The sequence below is a fragment of the Bombus bifarius genome, unplaced genomic scaffold (genome assembly GCF_011952205.1).
Source record: "Bombus bifarius isolate JDL3187 unplaced genomic scaffold, Bbif_JDL3187 scf7180000008274, whole genome shotgun sequence".
Classification (NCBI taxonomy): Eukaryota; Metazoa; Arthropoda; class Insecta; order Hymenoptera; family Apidae; genus Bombus; species Bombus bifarius.
The window spans coordinates 476,490-498,675 of record NW_022884558.1 but is presented as its reverse complement, the minus strand read 5'-3'; the positions used below and the strand labels follow the sequence as shown (position 1 = coordinate 498,675).

At 40.3% G+C, this 22,186-nt stretch overlaps 1 protein-coding gene across 1 annotated transcript in view; it reads right to left on the bottom strand.

Moving 5' to 3' along the window:
• LOC117212052 (acetylcholine receptor subunit alpha-like 1) overlaps positions 1 to 22,186 on the bottom strand; it is a 163,028-nt gene that overhangs the window by 60,994 nt on the left and 79,848 nt on the right. The window contains exon 3 of the mRNA XM_033456512.1: positions 6,966 to 7,010. Within this exon, the coding sequence (XP_033312403.1) occupies positions 6,966 to 7,010 (45 nt within the window). The remainder of the gene's footprint in view (positions 1 to 6,965; positions 7,011 to 22,186) is intronic.

Here is a 22,186-nt window from a genome sequence, read left to right as displayed (position 1 = left end):
TGCTGAATTTTCGATGGATTCGCGAAAAGAGAGGGAATTCACAGTCGCAGCAGCCGATGTACGAAGATTGCCAGCTTATTCCGCCGTCTGACGATGCCAACAGCACGAAGAAACTGGCTCACGCTGGCACAACACGTTCCATCGGCTTTTACCGCGGTTATATTATACGCAACAAGATTTTTCTCACACTAGGCGTGTTTCGATCGATTTGTCTAAAAGAATGCGAAATAATAGCGCGATCGGCGGATTAAGCGATCTTAAGCTCAGGGCAAATCTACGGCACTGTTTTCGTTAAGAAACTGGAGGATTGCCAGTATAAGTGACATTAATTTTCATGAAAGAATAAACTCTCGAAACGAGATTATTCGAAATTGCCTTTAAATATCCTTTCACCGTCGAAATTATGCGACTTGGATCGCAGTTCTTGCAGCGTTTTTAATTCGAATGGCGACTCGGTTACGCGAATAGAAAAGTAATGGAATTTATGCGGTAACGATATCTGCAATTAAGTTCGATTCTTACTGTTAAGCATCGAACGATTCGGATTCTTTGCTCATTCGTTATTCTTCGAAAGTTTTCGTAGACCAAAATACTACGTGTTATGAACAGCGGAACTTTTCTCCGCGATAAGAAACCACGCTGGTTCGAGGAGACAGAGAGAAGGGTGGGATTTTAATCGAGCGAGTGGAACAAGACTGTTTGTGGTCTCACTGTTGGTGCTCAGCCCTACAATCGGTCGTGAAAGCACTTGCAAGTGCTAGATACACCAGCTACTACCAACAATGCCGAGATGCTAGAATAAATGCGGCCAATTTTACAGATATTCGGCTGTCTGCTTCTTCAGGAGTTGCAAGAGTCGATGGTTATTCGTGTTTAACCAACCGCCGGGTTAAACGTCATATCGAAGCGTTCCTTTCGGACTACAGAAACGAAACTGAGGAGAATTAGAGATAAGAATTGTTGGATGACACGTAATCCAGCTGTCTCCTTTGAAAAATTGGCTTTGAACCAATGTTAATATTGAGATATGTGTAATTTTGTGTCTTACACTGGATTAGTTATGTAGTAGTGACACACATGTATGAGTATGAGTGTGTATGGGAGTATGTGCGCGCGCAGCGTCTCGTAAAACAGAAAAATGCAACATGATTCCGTATGTGAGACACGTGCAATGTGTATCTACGAATATCTTGTAAATCACACATTCAATAAATATGAAACTATTTTAATATCATTTCTACATGTAATGTGAGTGTTCCTATATATTTATTTCGGCGACTAAGACCTACAATTCTCAACAGTTAATATTCAGTTTTTGTATATACTTTTCTATTATTTCACTTTCGTACGACGTAGTATCGCGACGATTATTTGAACAATATCAGAATACGATACGTCGTCGATCTCCAGTGAATTTGTTATTTTCCCTTTATGTTACATTATCGTTGAACGATCATTTCAAGAGCTAACCAAACAAGAAATAAATATCAGAACTCTGGCGTACCCGTTTGAAAAGCCTTCACCGATACGGAGAAGCGAAAGAAAACGAATTCTCGCTACGTAATTTTAGCAAAGTCCCATTTCGTCTGTATTCCAATTATTAAATAACCGCTACGCGAGTCAGCAACACAAGCAGCATGAACACTTAGTTGGCCGAGCTACCCATTCTATTATTAAATTCACAGTCGTTCCACGGGCAACGATAAAACGAACAAAGAGAAACGTGGAGGAAGTTTTCCGTCGAATTAAAAATTCTTCTTTCTGCTGTTTTTTCTCGAATCGTTCGTTTCAAGGTATCGTGAGTAATCAGAAACTGAATCTTCTAACCGCGTTTTCCATCGTAGAAACATAAACGAACTGCAAATACAGAGTCACAAAGGACTAAGAAACGGAAAACTTGTCGAAATGGTATCCCTATGTAAATATCATCGGGGCAATTTTCACGATGTAGCATCCCCTTTGACCGCCAAACGTTGCCGGAACAAACGGGCCTGAGAATCGAGATGCAACGACCTTGATAAAATAGAGCACGAGGCTGGCAAAGTGTATCGGAAGCCGATTTTCATAAGAACCGCGATATGCTCACGGAGAAAGGCGTATTCAATGGAACAAAACTTTCCACTTTTCGTTTCAGCATCCCTTTGACCATCCAACGAATTTCAATTAATTCTTGCACTTCATTGGAATTGCCTTTGCCTGCGTTTCGTCTGAACTCCGCCAGGAAAAGTGATTCACTTCAGGAAAGTTATTAAAAATCGATACTAGCCCGATTAACGCTGTGATGCTATAGCTATTCACAATTCTGTTCACGTTATGCTGGGAAATTGTATCCTCCACGATCGTAATTTAATTGCTGAGCAATCTTAAGTTATAGTTACAATGAATGCACGTTCTAACGAACAGTCGTTCCGTCAAATGAAACGTATAAGGTTCGAGATGCATATCCCATTGACTAAGGATAGACGTGTCGTTAAATGTGTCTTCGAGTCTCACGTTGTGAAATGTCGACTTGGAAAAAATCGGCGCTCTCTACGATTTATATGTCGCGATGATTGCAATTAGTCCGTTTAAATGCGCTCCATTTGCTCGAACAAGACTTGAGTTGGTGCCCGATTAAACAAACTTCTGGTAAATGAATTCGCCTATCTGAACGTGAACTATTTACTATTATACGAATTAGAAATTGTAAGTAATGAGAACGTAAGTATTTTTCGCACGACACGTTCAAATAAACGGAATTCTGCCGTACATTAAATACAAATAGAGAGTTTTTTTTTATCAAATTACATTATTGAGTAGAGTAACGTAGGTAATTAAACGAATAATTGATGAAATGAAGTAGAACAATACTTCAAGGTAATTTTATATTAGAAAGTAAAACATAGATTGCGCGTGTGCAAATATATTTGATTTATATATTTAATAATTAATTGTTGAACAATGGTCTATGCTAAAAATGAAATTAAGAAAATGTATAGATTTTTATAAAGTACTGGGATGGATTGTAAAAATGAAAAGACAGCCGTCAATTTATAATAAAAATTACAAAATTGATAAATTTGATTGTGTTATAACAAAAAAATCATTTTTCATGATATCGGCAAAAGTTATTAACTCTCGATCAACCATTTCAAGTGCAGATTGGAGAAAAATATACCGTTAATATAAAATACGTGTACCACTAATTGAAAACAATTCCACTGTTGATTTAAAACAATATGTCATTAATTTCAAACAATTATACCATGAACATTTTTGACGTAATTAACACTAATTGAAAACAATTCCACTGTTGATTTAAAACAATATGTCATTAATTTCAAACAATTATACTTTTAACTTAAAACAATCCCACTGTTAATTTATATTTATAACAATTGTGCTGTTAATATATAACAGTTGTTTCATTAATTTATAAAAATACACTGTTAATTTAAAACCATTAACATTCCATTACTTTTTGACGGTTATGCCATTAATTTAAAACGATTATACTCTTAATGATACCATTGATTCGAAACAATGCCATTATTAATTTAAAATAATAAAAACATCAATTCATAACAATTGAATTAATGATTTATTTTATTTTATCTGATATTAACTACATCTTTGGAATCTTTTAAATGGTACTTTATTTCTATTTAATTCTATTTTTTATTTTAAATACAATACTTATTTTTTCGTTTTTTCGTTCCATGGAATTTAACTCTTCGTATTCGCTCAGAGTCACGGGATCGAACCATGTTCGTAGATTTGAAGGAGCAAACGTAATCAAATCAAAGGCAACGAGATCTCGTTATTCAATCATGCGTGCTATGATTGATAAGTCGCATGGTTTAGTTCTTTTCTGTACTTTACTTCTTTTGATGAGTTCAATGTTGAAAAATAGCTACTTGAGCTCAAGTACGAACTTAACTTTCGCGATATGTATACATGTAACATTCACGTACACTTCAATAACTAATAACATTCGATTTATTTCTATTGAAAGATACTTCAAAGTTATCTCTACGCTCGTACATAAACTGGATAGAGTTATTTAAAAATTCTATTTTTCTCTTAATGAATTTCAATTTATTCACATAACTTGTAATCTTTTCTGATTTTGAACACATAATTAATAAAATTATTTGAGAATCAATACAAGGCGATTAAATGTGTTTAACAATTTTCTATATGCTGTACCCTGTTCCCTTTAGAAAATTAGACATCATATTTTAATTAACAATAATATATAGTATTACGTCAATGGGTGTCATATTGTATGAATTGCAACTTGTACGATAATAATCTGTACTGTCGCGCGCTTTGTATAGATAGAATATCATATAGATAGAAAATCATATTAAAATCCGATATGCTACAAACCTTCTCAATACCAGCAGATGCTAATTAATAAATTTCAATCTCTCAACTCGCTACTTCTTTACTATCAAATACTTTCACATTTTCTGCTCCCAATGACATAAATAACAATTACTCGTGAACTAAATATAACACAAGCATGTTTAACAAACTTTCATGTAATCTATCCATTTCTCCAATTGTACATTAAATTAAAACAGACAAAATCAAGTGTAACGTAGGATAGATATTTTATCAATAAATAAAATTACTGATTTATGATGCATAATAGAAGCCCAGTGTTTCGTACCGCGACCCAGTCATTACACACTCGTCTATTTCTTCATCAGCAACAATCTTTCGAGAATAGCTGTTTCTAATATTCTAAAGTTGCCATTTACCTTCATCCAGTTTCATTTCTCTGTCAATGCTTCCCCTTCTCATTTAGTTTCGGGTGTATATTTTATTTAAAACTAATTAAATGCATCATTGAACTATGTACTATACGCTAATGTATTGTCTTGATGCTGAATATTTACATTCAGAATTAATGAACAAACTCATAGTAGAAGATACTTCGTCTAGACAAAGAAACAGAGGTTGTCCATCATCAACGATCGAGGAAACAATGAGGGGACTAAACCGTTGCAGCGCGCCACCCCAGTAGCATACACACGATTGTTTATTCCGGCATCGGTGAACTTCCAAAATAAGCAACGGGGAGGTTCGACTTGCCTTGCGATCTCCAACAATGGCAAACAATTTCTCGCGACTGATAAAGAACAGCCACTTCGCTTGGCAGATGATCCTGGCCGACGGCACACTTTTCCCTGTCGGTGTGTTACGTACGTGTCCCTTCCCTGTCTTTCCACCGGCCAGATGCAAGAAAAAGAGGCGCGAGATCTATTGACGCGGACAAACGACTAGTGGCCGCGCCAAAAGGAAAGAATACCGGCGAAAAACCAACAGGCTGCCAGCCAGTTGCTTGCCGATTCCAGCAGACGCTTTGAAAAAAATTCCTCCAGACTTGCACCTAATTTCTTGCACCCTCTTTCGCTCCCGAAACACTACGGGTCGCGATTCGTCGCTCAACTCTCTGCTGTGTTGTCCGAGAATAAAAAGGAATCCCAATTACAATTCTCGATTCAACTTCAACGTCGACTTCTTGTTTGTGTGACAGTGTTCGTGGATGGTTCTGAAGGTCAGTCGGATATGTAAAAATTCGAATGTACACTTGCTTTCATAGATACCCTGACATTTAAAGAAAAGCAGAGTAAGTAAACTAGACAAATCGTTAGACCTTATCCAGAACATTGGACTGTAGATAATTTGTATGTTCGATATCACCACTCATATATGACAAGTCGAATATCTTCTTTGTTTATATATACTGTTTTAATCAATTTTGCAAATAACGTCGCAGTTTGTTGCCGCGTACTTGGAATGCTCATTTTGTACGTATGCGAAATTCGAAGCGACTGATTATCTAAAAACTGTATCAGGTATCGTAATAGTTAGCAAGCTCTGGAAACAGCACATGTTGAAACACGTGTCACAAATCGCGCGATTGAATTTTTTAACATCGTATCTGAGATTGAAATAAAAATCGCATAAAGGCGATGGAAGTGTAACACTGCTACCAGCATAGAATAATGATGCTATTCGCTAGACACGCGAATTCTCTCTCTTATCGTCGCTGAATTCGTGAAACAAAACGCGAAGGGAAAATAGAAGAAGAAAGCGAAGAAATGGCATAGATAAAAGTGTCTGCAGACATTGAATCGCATGGAACGGGAAGAGGCCTAAGAGGGAGAGAAGACTGGCAAGAAGTGGTATGTCAATAAGGATCGACTACCATTTCGCGATTCCGATTTCGAATGTAGTCAACAAGCACGAAATGAAATTCGTCTGCTTTGAAATTCCAAACCTAGCAGAAAGGAGAGATATAGCAGCTGATGGTCAAAGCGACGCGCGTCCTCCTCTTTCGCAACGATTCCGAATTTCTCCCTGTTTCCCCGTTCTCTCGTCCGGCTATAGTAACGGCAGAGGAAAATCACGTTTCGTTCTCATCTTTCTGGCGATCGTTTTCCACCGTGAACGACCGACTTGCACGGATTTCGCTGGCATAAGGTCCTACGACCTATTCCGCCGGCTCCTGGGAATCGTTTCGAGAATCGGCGACGGTACGGTTCGTTAAGTTGAGTCGCGGCGTTTTCGCTCGGGGACAACGCCACGGAAATGGAAACGCGGCCATATATTTAATTCCAGCGGCGCGAACGAAACCAGCCACGAGTTTCCTGAAACCTGCGCGTTCAACCGTCAAACAAAATTTAGTTCCTTTTCTTTCTTTTCTTTTTTCTTCTTTGCTTCCCATAGTTTGTACCTTTGGCCACTGTTGCGCGCCCCCGGCACGGTTAATTTAACGAGCCGACTTTTTAAAAGCGAATATTAGCTCGGCGAGTTTCAATTAATACACGGCTGCGCGAACCATGGTTAATTAGCATGTAGACAGTATATTACCAGGACATAATGTTCGAGGGAATGAAAAGAGAATCATCCGAGAATGATACTTAAAATTGCGAAATTAAAATTAGATGTATATTGAAAGTGGTACTCACTTGTTCCACCCAAACGTTCGTCGTCATGATCTGGTTCTTCAGGTTCTGAAAAAGAAAGCAGAAAGAAGACACTTGAAGATCGGATGTCCAGAAGCGTTCTACGGTCTTGAGGGTTTCTAGTTACTGGAGGACGGATTTATTGGGTTTTGCAGATATTGGAACGATAGGCGTGCAACGAAGAGAGGAGAAACGAGCCTCCTGGCCATCGAGCAACCCAACAAATCATCTTACCTCCGATGTATACGCAGGTTCAATTTCTGGCCGCACAGAGCTTCGAAATTTTTCGTAAATCTTTCATACTATGATCGACAACGTCAACTGCAGTTTGGAATAAGCTCAAAAATAATTAGATGCTGATTTATCTTGCAAAGCGGAATAGATACTGGCTCATCGCGATAATGAGATTTCCAAAGCATTCGCAAAGAAGTTTCCCCAGTCGATTAACGCTATTCTGAGATCAATCTGTTTGATCTTGAACCTATTAATTAATTAAAGAGTGAAGCACAGGTGTTTTTTTAAATAGTATCGTACATTTTTTGCCGGAAATATAATGTTCAGGTAGTTTAAGAGTATTGCGAGGAAAATACACGACACTATTTATTGTATTAAACACTATTACTTTTATCGTTTCTATTTTACTATTCGTCGTTAAACACATATGTGTTGCCAACTAGTTATTTCCGGTAGTATTGGTTGTCCGAAAAATTTCTTTCCTTTTATGAGGAAATAATAATAACGTTTTTTGTCGAATTACATACGATCCATTTTGTTCTGTTAAGATAAACACCGCGACATTTCACAGACTTGGCTTCACGTTTGTATGAAGATGCACTGTTATAAAAAACACGTTTGTGAAAGAAAGACATTTTTCCGACAACCTAATATATCAAAAGTTTGTAATAGAAAGGTAATTTCATTGGAACAGCAGAGTTAAAGAATACCCTGTATCGCTACTGTTACATCTACTATTTCAATTTTATTTATTTTTATTGATCACTGAACACGTACCATCGCCAATTACTTATTCTCCATCTCACGTCAAAAATACGTAGCAGGAAAGCAATTTCAGTCGAACAGAAGGATCAAAGAGCTCAACGATCCTTGGTGATCGACGCTCGATCTTTCTCTCTTGGAAAGGCGGGCGTCGTTAAGAATGCGCCGAGCAAATCCCTTGATCCGGCAATTAGATTCCTGTTTTCGACAAACGTTCCGTTTTCCTTCGAGCGGAGCGCGAGGTTTTAGCGAAGACACCGCCAGCGAGGATTTGCCAGCGTGATCCGGCCGCGCTTCTGCCTCCTCTCTACCCCTGTTTTCCCGGAAAACTGCAGTATAGGAAGAAAAATAAGAGAGGAAACGAAGATAAGCCGTCGCGTAACAAAACCTACGACCGTTTTCACAAAGGGACGAGAATTATGGTTCCAATGGGGACGCTGTCACGTGGATTAGAAGAGATTGGTGCTACGGACGCCTGGCGCAATTACACGCGGTAATTCGGATGCTTTTGTGCACAACGCCAATCGTCAGATATAAAAATTTTGCCCAGTGAACAATTATTCGACATTTTTTATGTAAATTTCCCGACAAATTGATGAAAAGTCAACTCTTTCTCGTTTCGTTCCGTTTTGGAATTGGCGATCCGGATATAGGGAATATTTGAAATTTCACGATGGGAAAGCCGGTTTGAACACAGCCGTCAGATGCGATCGCGATCGTATAAATCGTTTTATACGCGAGCGTCCTGCTTCAAATTACAGCGGAAATTGTTATTCTGAGCGGGGCCGAGATACGGCCACTGTCTGTGTGCTGCAATTATGCAACGTAAATGAATTCGCCGTGTTGCCGCGGGCACGGTTTATCTCGCGTGCTATTTAAAACGTTAAGAAAATTTGCGTTATTAACGTAGAAATATGAGACTTAAGTATTTCCAACGTGTCGTGGACGCGCGAGTTTGCTTAGCTGCCGCCTCAGCTTTTGTTATGCGGTGAAATATGGATAACAATTTGTTTAAAGACGCTAGAAGTGTTTTTTAGAAACCTGAGAAGCATAAAAACCAAGAGACAGGCAGACATAAGGTAAAATTCACGCAGATCTTTGTACGTTGCAACGTAAAGTACGTCTGACAACGAATCATCTTATTTTGCTGTTCGTTTCACTTGTCAAACACTGTTGCGGCGCGAACAGACGATGGGTCAAGTAATAATCTCCAACTACTTTGCGAGTGTTCGAATGAAACAAAACTCAGGTGTCGAGCATTAATTATAGTAGAACTTCGTTATTAGAATATATAATTCGTTCTTAGTATATAGAAACGTGTATTTTTATAGAGAATGTGTTCAAACGTTTGTTTCTAATTTGAGTAAATTACACGTGATAAGTGTTGAGGTTGACTGATAGAGGAACAAGTTGATGAATTTATAATAGAAAAATATATTGAAGTAAGTATAGGTATAAGTATAGTGTGTGCAGATCCAGATCCTCACTCTTACAGTGTTACAGTAAAATAGGAAGCATGATAGAGAGCAGGTTCCTATATTTATAGCAAAGGACATTAGCAAAAAGTGAACCTTAATGTGTAGCTCTAGCTGAAGGGTACAAGAAACAGCAATAGAAACCTACTTATAGCTCCTTTGTTTCTAGACCTTGTAACCCAAGACAAAATTTATATTCAAGGGCACAGTATTATGGACCTCTCCTTATCTTCAATTTTTTCACTAAATTCTATTCTCTTCGTAACAGCGGTCTCCAGGTCACGGATATACAAAAGAAAAGGCGTAGAGTTTTTCTTGAAGTAATTACTTCAACAATAAGAAAGGAACAGTTAAACTGTTCAGCTTCAGTTTTCCAAACATCGGCTCCTATTATCCGAATCAGATAAAAAGAAGAAGAGCTGAAGAGAGTAACTAATGAAGCTCTATCATCAGAATTTCTCGACTATCCGAATTTTCGTCCCCTAACTTGTTCGGATATATAAGATTATGCTATAGATACTTTATGATGTAGTGAAACAAATAGTCACGATATCTCAACCAATTCTGATAATTCAACGAGAAAGCTATTTTTCTCAAACTCAAACCAATATCCATTGATATTCGGACAAGATCTATTAATGTACAACAGCGTTTGAAGGTATCTTCTTTCTTAAAAAGTAGAAATCATCTTACGTTTCAAGTAATTTAAACGATTTCGCTGGATGTCGAGTAGAAGACTGGAAAAAAGGAAAATGCGATCGTTCCTTATTGTCACGCCGTTATCCCCCAAAAGTAGCGTGCTACTTCTGAAACGATACGTGACGGCGTAAAGAGTCGAGCCTAGGTTGCCTCGATACGCCCAGGTTATCTGAAAGGTCTGACGTGTAAACGCATTGCCTGGCCCCGTTCATTGGCTGACGATCCTAAACGAAGCGCTGCAGAAAACAGCCGCGTCAGTTTACGTGTAGCCGGTCTAATGTTATGGAAATTGGATGTCGAAAGAAAACAGAGGGGTCTGCATCGAGCTTACTCCGGGGACGTACGAATAGAAGAATACGAGGAAACTGTGTTTTCCCGGGGCCACCCCCGGTTGCGATCCATTTTCCGCCCGTTACACCCTATCTTCTTTTCCCCCACCTTCTTCTTCCTCCCTCTGTCGCGTGTAATTTCAAGTTTCACTTTCCCCGTCTCAGCCGTCGTCGAGAGCCTCTCTTAACCGCGTTTTCTCGCTTTTCAGTCCCTTATCTACCGTTCCACGACTCGACCCACCCACTCACGCGACCCCTCTTTCTCTCGTTTCGATGTCGTATCGCCGCTATCTATTTGCCAGTTTACGCGGTACGTTCGGGTCGATTTCAGGAGCACGCGTGTGGCCAATTTCAGCCGTTTAACGACACCTCGGAGAAATTTTGGAGGCAGAGACGCAAGAGGAAAACGACAACAGGCGGAATCATCTTTCCGGGGTCCTTACTTTCTCTGCAAGCGCTCGAGCCCTGGAGGCCGTGGAAAATTTCCAAGCGACGGATGCTCGACTTTCTTCTTGCCCGAGTACAGAAATTATGCACCGGGATGTGCATAATGCATTCCTCGGTACGAAGTAAACCGGCGGACTTGGTCACCGGGAGGAAATATGCAGAAAGGGCGTGGTACCTCTTCCGGTTGCTAGCTTTTTCCTGCCGTTATTAGCGAATGAAAGCGTACGTCGATCGTGAAATACGATTGGTTTTTATACTCTGCGCAGGAGATATAAAAGAACCCTTGCATCGAACAAAAGCTAAAGTTCGTATGTTTCGAGGATTAAAATGAAAGTTATACCTCATGTTTTATGGAATATATGTGTGTGAGGGATTAGATCCTGGTCCAGGATCATACGATGTCAATTTGCAACTGTCTTTCTATATCTTTCAAAAGTATACGTGTTAATCTTAGCAATTACGGATTAGTCTTGGCTGATATGGTAAAATAACTGTTGAATAAGAAACAACAGAACTTCGATATCGCACGATTTTAATCAAATAGAAACAGAATTTTAATCGAGCACTCTCCCAATCGTTTCTCACTGACTATCGATACTTTGATATAAGCGTTCGTTCGGTTCTTTACTATTTACCCGTATAAATTCTCGTTCTCCCAATTCTGGTTTGCACTAATATATTAGATCGTCCGAAAAGTTTCTTTCGTTTTATAAGGAAATAGTGGATGCACAACATTTTCTGTTTTATACTATTTTATCGAATCACGTATGATCCATTTTGTTCTATCAAGATAAAGATCACAACGCTCGACAGATTAGGTTTCGTGTTTGTATAATTATGCGTTGTTGTAAAAGACAGGTCTGTAAAAAAAAAGGACACTTTTCGGGCAACCTAATATTTAGCCACCAAAATGTATGGTATTCGCTAAATAAATCAACTCTACGAAGTTCGAGGGAGCCTACGCAGATTTTTACGTATGCATGGGAAAACTAACAGTTAGGAAAGATATAAAAACTTATCAGATGTAACCCATATGTTCGTATAGTATCGTTTTCTATAACATAGAACATATCGTACGTTGTACAGGGGTTCACTGTATTTTGAATATTATTGCAAAGACGTCTCTTGATCCGTGTAATAAAGTGAGACCCGTGACAATTCGACGGCGACAATGGCTTCGAAGCGACGAGATACGAAAGCGTGAGCACAAAATTGGACATGGATTTATTTACATTCGAAGGGGGATCTCGTCCCTTTGACAAATCGAGCCTTATCGCCTGGAACAGCGAGCGTAAGTTCGTCGCTTTCGCAAGGATCACCGGCGGAAGAGCGCTATGAGAATTCCTTGTAACGTCACCAGGGCACGTCGTTGTGTCTTGAAAACGGAATCGTGATACGAATCGCGGACGAGGAACGCATCGTCTAGATAAAAGGAGGAGAGAGCAGAGGCATCCTTGATGTTCAGCCGACGTGGAAACCTACCAGCTCTTGTGGCAATTTGTCCCGAGGAATTTCATCGACACCACTTTCCTGCTTAAAATGGCACACGAAACACGGCCAATAGATCGTTCCGAGAGCTCTTTCCTACGCGAAAACTGAAATTTCTTTCACAAGCAAACAAGAAATACCCAGCAACTTTATGATTTTCAATATCCTCTCTTTACCTTTGCTTTCCTTTCTATCCCCCTTCTAACCAGTCCTTCAACTGTTGTTTCATAGGCGAAATAAGAAACGCGGAAAATGAGAAGTTTCTGGTAGAATCAGACAAAAAAAAAAGAAATGGGGAAACGGAAAACAGAACCAGCCTGCCTAAAGTATCTGCGTAATGGGGCAAATATTTTCTGAACGACCGTGGAGAAAAATTCTATTAGTTAGACACAAACGAGTTCCCCTGTGATATTACACGAAGGATAAAAAGAAGCTATCACGAGGGACAAGGCCGCGGAGGGCGTTCCCTGGCTGTTGTCTGGAAATTAGGAGAAGATGAGTAAGAGCAAAAAGTGCGCCATACGTCAGACGGATTCCCTCCACGCCTATAAAACCGTCGCTCGATCTTTATTAAGGCAGAATGAGAAGAGATACGCTCTGGTTACAAAGGGAATAACTCTGTTTCTTAAGGAAACACTTGCCGAAGAAGCGAATGTCTCTCAAGCTCGAATTAACCCACTGCTTTTAGCAGAAGGCAAGAAACGTGTCTTAAAATGACACCAACAAAGGAACGAAAATCTGGGTAGCAAGAGGGCAGAACGGAAGTTCCATCGTAAATCAGTCCGTGGTTTCCCTTATCGACCGCCTATCTACCAGGGCTAAGCGATTTTTGAACATCTCGCCGGCAAGAACGGCACCCAGACTGCTGATAAAAAAGGCTGGCCAGCTGGCGCGAAGGAGCTTTTTGTTCGGCCCTCCTTTCAGCCTTTTCCACGGCGACGCCATGACGCCCGCCATCTCGTTCGCATATTCAGGACTCGCTGGCTGTCTCCATACTCGTTCCCCGAGCCGTGAATTTATTCCAGGCCGAAGGAAAAAAATATCTCTATTCGTCATTCGTGGAAAAATTCGCGTATACCAAAGAAACCAGCTCGCTCGAATATTCGTTCTATTGTACCTGCTTCTAGACTCTTCCTCTTGGATACTAAAGAATAACTTTAATTTCCAATGTCCGATGCAATGATTTTCAAATCGTTGAGATAGCGACGTACTTCTATTTCCGTGGAAAAAATTTATTTCGTGTTTCTGAGAAACTTTCGCGTCTTTGATAAGCGTACAAGAAACGATATATTGGATTGGCAACTAGGTGATTGCGGATTTTGTTATTACCATCTAATGACACTTAATTGCCAACCCAATAATTCGTTACAATAGGTTTCCAGAAAACAAAATTCATAAAGAATATTTGATATTTGGCTCGCTGAAGAAAGAAAGTCTTGCTGCTGGTGCACGCGTTTTTCAAACTATTCCTCCACGTACTTCTGCAAACTGTGTTCAACATTTTTTTAAATAATCGATAATACTTCGCCGAAGCGGAACGCTTTCCATGAAATCTACTCTTCAACTTTTCAAAGCCTTTTTACGATCCCACGACTACGGAAGAATCTATAAAACAGTACGGGAACATCGTAAACTTTACGAACAGCACATCCAACGCCGTGGATAGCAACTTAATTGCAAAAACTGACCAGCAGAACACAAATACAGAAGACGAACGTTAATTGTTTAAAATTTTGTGGTCAGATCGACTTGATAATTGATAAATCCAGTTTATTAGAAGGAGCATCAAAATGTTTTTATATCCGACGGTTATGTCTTTTTTTCATGTTGTGGCTTTTAATCGTATCTCGAAATCCCATAGAAATATGAATGTTTCTTCTTTCCTATTGAGACATCAGCAATTTTTTCAATTGATGTCGTTGAATTCTGTTTTGTGACACATTGCAGAAGCCTATAGTTCACATTAAGACCACAAAAAGCATTTGTAAAATTAATAAAATAAGTTATATATGTCGGAGATGGAAGGACAGCGGGATTTCCCGTCTGGAATGCTGGGAAACCCCCAATACCATAGTCAAGACTTTTATGATAGCCATGTTTAAGCAATAAAAAAAATAAGAAATAATTTTAATGTTCTAACCTGGTTTATGACGATGGGTTCGGGTTCAAGGTAACATAGGGGGTCACTAGACGTAGCCACGGTCACGGGAGGGACGTGTACCTGACAGAGGTATGGAATGATTATATAGCCCTCCTTAAAAACAAAGATTGACCCGAGAAGTAAGGACAGGAATATATAAGGGCAGTTTCATTTGGATTACGAGTTAGTTGGTTAGTTAGTCGTTGGACGAATTGCTGATTGAGTTATCGAGAAAGTTAGCCGAATCGTGTATTACGTTGATACTTGTCATCCCCTGGACCGTGGATTCGTTAACGAATCTGAAGCCATTGTCACTAGCTTCGCGAGTGCCTAATCGCCGTGTCATCAGTTGTCAAGGCTGTAACAACTCTATTATTGTAATAAACTACACCTGTGCGTACCGCATCAATGGCTAATCCCCCATGATTCATTCGACTGAAGATTCATTCGACGCCCACAACCCTACTCCCACTGCTAATCCGACATATATATATCAAATATTTCAATTCCTTTAAATTTCATAAAAGTATAAACTCTAAGCGAAATAGGGATAGTAAAGAAACAAATATCGAGCGAGTTCTTGAAATTCCTTTTCGTACCAATAGTAATGTAAATTCAATAGAATTCAATAATATGAACTTATAATAGTCCAAAGAAATTACAAATGAAATTTTGCGGCGACACAACTAATCCTTGTGTCACGATTTACACGCGAGTATGCGTGATTCGATGCAAGTTCAGATCGCGGAGAACGGAAATTCTTGGCGTTTCCGATCCCGTGAACTGCCACTCGACGAACATCCCAGGAAAAAGTATTACGTGTCAAGCAACTTATCTCGCGTCAAGGAACTTCTATTGCACTTGGTGAATCGCACGGTGACACTGAACAGCCGGCCCGCGTGCTAGAGGTTTCCTCTGCGTAAATATCGCGGAAATATGTCATCCGAGAACGGCCTTCGTGACACTTAATTGCTCACTCCCAATTAACCCCCTAACGCGTGGCTCCACTCAGCGCGCAATCGTGTCCTTCCCATCCTCCTACTTTTTACTAAATTCACAGCATCCGAATGCTCAGAGGTATTCCGTCCAATTTTCATTTCGCCGCAGTTTATTCCTAACCTATTTCAATGCTGATTCTTGCCTTTTCTTCTCTTTTCGTTTGTTTGCCATGCTCCGTATTCCTTCGCTTTTCCTTTTTCTTTCTTTTTTTTTTTTTTTTTTGTCGTTTCTTCGACGTTTCATCGAAGCGAAGAGAACCTCTCGTCATGCGAGTCCGTGTATCTGATCATCGACGAAGTAGTCTACTGAACTCGCACGATTTGATTATACACCACCGTTTATGAGTACTCGAACGATTCTAAAAGATACGATTAATTTAACGAAGGAGGAATTAAGGTATCCTTGCGAGGATTATTATTTTATTCGAAAGCTTGGATTATAAAAATCCGATATATTTAACGCATTCTCTGTGATAGAGGATCGAAGCAACATTTATTCGCTCGTCTACAATTTCTCCATAACTCTGACAAATCGTTTTTCCGAAACTTCATTACGTGTTTCGAATTGTTATCTATCACGCATAAAATATTCCAGTCGACTAGTCAAAAAATATGGCTCAGTCGTTATATTTTTTACGAAATCGACGAAACGTCAATTTCGATGGAGATGTATGTTCCGTCACATTTTTATTTCCATACGTACGCGACAATTTTAATAAAAACGATTACTTTTGTTAAGTAAAGCGAATAGCGATAAACTAGCTAATGTTTAACGTAAAAACTAGCTAATGGTTAACGTTTGCAAGCACTCTCGGTGTTAAACAAAAATAAGCAACCGATCAAAGGGACCCGCATTCCTTTGGTCGATCGATTGCGACCGAAAAGCCAACAATTACCAGAGCGCGAGGAAAAAGGCGTTGTTTGCACGTCGCAAAAGGCATCGGCGAAGCAAAGCTGTGCCGGAATGGCGTGCGAACGGGGTTTCGTAACAAAAGGCAGAGCTTCCGCCGGGTCAGGGCAACAAAGACAAATTAACTGGCGCTAGTAGAAAAGTTTTAATTGCATTCGGCCACCGAATCAACTCGATGCTTTGACGATCTCTCATTCTCCGCGACCAAGCCGTTCTCCTCTCTCGCCTTTTTGTCTCTGGGTGTTTCTGTGCCCGCGTACCAAGTCCGATTTAGTCGCGATGGAAGGCGACACTTTCCTCGTTGGAGTGGGAAGATCGGCTTGAAAAAGAGCAGATAAAAGGATCGATTCACGATGACCAGCTGCGACGGAAGTTTTAACTGGAAACCGAGGATCGAGCATTCGCCTTCGTCGACCACGGAACACGTTCAAGAAGATAACGACAAATGGTAATGACGGATTATTTTTATTTCCAGCCCTGTGAAATATCTGTACTCTGGCACGCTAACGACTCTTTAGATAGAAAGCTGAACTCGTTAAATAAATCTACTTCGAGAAATATTGATTCTCGATCTCTGCAACGTGCTAGTTTTGGTGACACGACTTTTCTACCTCTTCGAGTAGCTTTCACAGCTCTACCCACGTCCCAGCCGCCGGGGATAATCAATAAGGAGAAAAAAACAAATTTCCACCACTTTGAATCGATTTTGATCGATAATCTGGAATAACAAACTCGCTATTATCGACCAAGACCAAATTTAACGTCGCGTTAACGGCAAGGTAACGTTCTGAGTTATGAAACTTTTGCGATACACGATATTTTGCGATATATATATTTTGCGATATATATATTTTGCGATATATATATTTTGTGATATATATATTTTGCGATATATATATATATATATATATATATCTGATATTACGAAAATAAAGAGTTTACCATTCTACTTCTGAGAAAATGTCGAGCTAAAGGAAAAGGTTCTCAGAATGAATATAGGAATCGTTAAAACGGTCACCCGGGAGATGGATACAGAGGTAAAGAAATCGGTAATTTTCCGCTGGAGAATGAACCAATGGAATCAGTCAATCGACGTAAAGTGCAGGCTCTTTGTGTGAAAGTAAAATTTCATTCGCCGCAGCGAAAAGAGCCCCGCTCCTGGAAGACGGCAAATCCAATTAAACCTCGGCAGAAGGAACAAAGAAGCCAACGTAGGAAAAGCAAGTGAACTTTAACTACTTTCTGGATGCCGCGATGGAGATTGGTATCGCGAACCACGTTATGATCGCCAACTTATCAAAAATATCACATGCTGTCGTCCGTAGATACAGAGCGAAAGAAAAAAGCGGAACTAAGATAGAAGAAAATAAAGGCGACATTTGGCCAAAAGTTTCTCGTTGGATTTTTCGTTGAATTCTATGACGGCCGTTTTGTGGATCAGCAAATTCCACGAAGATGTCTCGTCATAGTCGATTCCCGGAATAGCGCGGTAACGACCGTCGGTGAACTTCCAATCGATTCCAGCGAATCGACTAGCCGCTGAAACGACGTCGCGGCGTCGCGTTTGAAAATTTAGCGGCGTCAAAGCGCCGCGTCGGCCACGAGAAAGGACGCGGGCCACAGAGAAAAGCAATTTGCCAGTTGTTACAGGGAATACCTACGATTTCTCATTTACAAGGCCGGATCTGAACGATCGAACGCCGCTCCGCGCTATCGAAACTACTTTTCCCTTTCGTTTTACTTTTTGTTTGGTCTATCGGAAGTTTCGCAATCTCGTTCCACGTTACGGAGTACCACCAATCGGTGTGAATTAAGAGAAACGAATATACATTTTAAGTACAGTTACGCTCGCCTATCGTTCTCGTGTATCGAATAAATTTCTCTGAGTTGTATAATTGTGTCCCATCTATGTGTTGACAGATAGCAGAGAAACTATACAACTTTTACTCTTCTAACCATATTATAAATCTGGTGTAACATTCAATTGTAAGAAATACGGTACTATTTTTTGGAAACAATCTGAGATTGCTCTCGTGCTTCGCATTCTTTCGTTATATAACATGATCTTTCAGTGACTAACGACAATATTAATCGGACAGTTACAGAGAACTGCAGCTAATCTTCCCTTATGCTTCCGCTGGCTCCGCTTAACTCTCCTAAGCCATTTACGACTAAGGCGGAGTTGGAAACTTCCTCCGACTCGGACGTGCACACGCGTTTCCCATACGCAAATACGAACCCTAGGCCGACTACTCGTCTATCACTCTACCGCCTCGTCGAGGTTTTATATCTCAGAATAGAGAGAGCAAACGCGTGCATGAATGTATTATAGAATTCCTTTATCCAGAAATGTTAGAAATTAGGATTTCCAATGGTTTTGTGGTGGACGGTAAGACGTGTTGTTGGTTAAATTAATAACGAGACGAGTTGATTTCGTTAACTATATTTACAGTTATTTTAAAGTGTAGATTGTATATTTTGTAGCGTACCGTTATAAGATTGCGCGATATTGCAATACTGATACTAATTGTTATGCTAATTCGCTAGACTGATTCGTTATACTTATTCGCTCGACTGATGATCTCGATGACTCGATACTGATACTGATTCGCGCGACTGACGATGTCTGGAGAACGTGGTCGTCTATTTATACTGGTTGGGGGGGGGGGTGTACCGGAAGGTTTGAACTTATCGCTGGTTGTCGGTTGCACGTAACAGCGAAACTGCTTTGTCCAGAGTTTGTTTATTACATTATGTGCGTCGTACAGTGTTAATCCTCTGTGGCAAAACAACTACGTGAGGCATCTTCGAATCGAAACGTCCTGTGACGCATGTGCCGCTATAGTTTCTATCCTATATAGTAATTTATTGATAAATGGATTTATTACAGTGGATTACACAGAAAACGATGATTATTTAACTTGAACTTAATACAACAATAGTGTGCTATCACGACTCTCGATTAACGACTCTTCACTCTCCGGTGGCTAACTGAACAATCAACGTCTGCGGTGTCGAAATATTAAGCTGTCCGAAAAGTATCTTTCTTTTGCAAACGTGTTTTTTACAACAGTGCACCTTCATAGAAACGTGAACCCAAGTCTGTGAAATGTTGCGGTGTTTATCTCAATAGAACAAAATGGAACGTACATAATTCGACAAAATAATATAAAAGAAAAAACGTTGTGCGTCTATTATTTCCTCATAAAACGAAAGAAACTAACAACCTAATATGTTGATGGCCGTTAGGTCTATTGAAGTTTTCCGACTTTTTCGACTTGTCGGCATTTTCGCTTTATCGTCGACATTGTCTGTATGTCGGTACTATAATAAAGGCGAAAGAAGCCGCTGTAAAGAGAATCATTGTGCCAAAAACTAGAAAAGATATGGAGTATTCCTAGAAGCGGGACCCACTTCAACATACTTTACACAAGAAAGTCTCGTTTTTATTAATAAAGCTATCTATGAAACGAGACCTGTTACCATGTAGGCATCCGCATCGATAAGGAAATTCGGCTGAAATTCCTTTGAAAACTGGTAGACGAGGTTTTGACGAACAGCTAATGGAGCCTTTGGCATCGGCGTCTGTACTGCGAAATGGAAGATTCGATGGAGCTTTACCGGCCGGAACACGATCCCAGTCACAATTTCCATGAACGTAAGAAGGAGGATTATCGTGAAATTTATGGCAACGGACACAAATCCAATTAGCCCGTAGAACACCACCAGTTCTAAGAGGATATATTAGTTCGCTTCGGCACGGCTGAGCCTGCTTCGCGCCCTCTCATCCGCCTCTCCTAAAGAGGATCTATTTAGCAGGGGCAAGGTGAAGTTTCGCGAGCGTCCTCGAAACTCGCGGAATCGCCAAGTTCGTCCGTCGTTTACGCGGCCCAGTTCGATCCACCGTTCCGTCGAGTATCCACCGTACACCTGGCTGTGCTTTGTTATCTGTTTTATCAAACCCCTAAGCGGCAACGAGGTCTACCGACCGCTTCGAGGCGCGCTTGTTACTTTGGTCTGTCTCTCTACCTCTCTCCCTATCTCTCTCTCTCTCTCTCTCTTTCTCTCTGTAGATGTTTGCGTATTATCCCAATTACCATGGCGCGTTTCGTGTTTCCTGTGCCGATAAACACGCTGAAGAAGCAATCCGTTTCGTGGAATCTCTTGTGGTATACCTTTACCGGAGATCGATATTTATCCGAATAGCTTTTAACCTGAAAATTATTCGCCATCGCGTGATACTACACCTACAGAGATTAGTTTCCTCCGCATTCAACTTGCCTCCATTTTATCTGCTATTCTATCCAGCAGCTTCTAATTGAATTTCTGTTTGTCGTATTTGCTTTATTCTATGCCAAAGTTTGTCTTCCTGTTTTTCGTACTGCGTGATTGTCACAGAGCCATAAATTACCAATAGAAAAACAACAACAAAGTGGCCCAGGGTCAGAAGACAGTAACAGCATGGCCACCTTTGACCTGGGCCCCGACACCCCCTCCATAAGAGCTAAACCCTCAAAATCAGCTCTCGACACTCTGTTCTAACATTCTTAACCGTCAGTCTCTTGGGTACACATGATAAATTCTGCCACCATATCTCATAGCGATACAAAAACCAAGGGGGGCTAACAAACATCCCGCAGGCCATTGAAACAACAACGTAGAGAGTGTTCCCGTGTCAGAAACCAGCAACAACATGGCCATCTCTGACCTGGATCCCGGCGACACTCCCTCCATAGGAGCCAAGCCCATAGTATTAGATTGTCCGAAAAGTTTCTTTCGTTTTATAAGCAAATAATAGACGCACAATGTTTTTTGTTTCATATTAGTTTATATAGCTTCATAGTTTCATTAGTAACCTAGTACATAAACCTTCCTAAAATCAGCTCTCGACACTCTGTTCTAAAACACTCTGAACGGTCACTCTGTTGGATTCGTACAAGAAATGTTACTACTAAATATATCTAAAGTTCAATTCTTTACGTTATTTGTGAAACGTTCGAACTGCGACGCGAGGAGATCACCGGTGATCTGTCAATTTCGCGATTTCTTGTGTCTCCTACGTGACACTCGTGAAACGTTTAAACTTACGCGAACTCATTCGAACGACGCGAGGAAACGACCAGTGATTTCTTGATTTCATCACTGCTCGTGTCTTCGACGTGACATAATCGTGCGAATGCGTAATAAGTTCTTAAGGATAATAATAACAGTACTAACAAATACAAAGAAGAGGGTAGGTGCACAAAGACAGTATCCGAACGAGCGTAATAAAAATCAAGCAGCTACGAGACATGTAGCACAGAGAAGTTACAGGGGAAGATCCAATAATCCGTACTCGATTTCCCGGTGGCTGTTTATCGGCTTCGCCTCGAGCCGAGTCGTTCGACACACGGAACGGCGTTACGTCCAGTCACGTAACAAATCTGGCGCGATTAAAGTGGACGGAATTGGGTGGACGAGCGCGAGAAACAATCGCAAGTTTGCGCCATGTTGCAGGATGTAGACGTATTTAAAATATCGGAAAAGCACTTGCCGTTCAGTGAACGCTATTCAATCGAAACGGCCCGATCAGAGCCTACTTCTATTCTCAATTCTCGATATATCGTTTGCATCTGTCAGCAACTACTTCAAATAAATCGACGAATTGCTTCGGGGAATCGGGCGCGTGGCCATTCGGCAGAAAAAATAAAAAAAAAAAGATAGCGGAGAAACAAATACAACGACTTCGTGTCGGCGACAAAG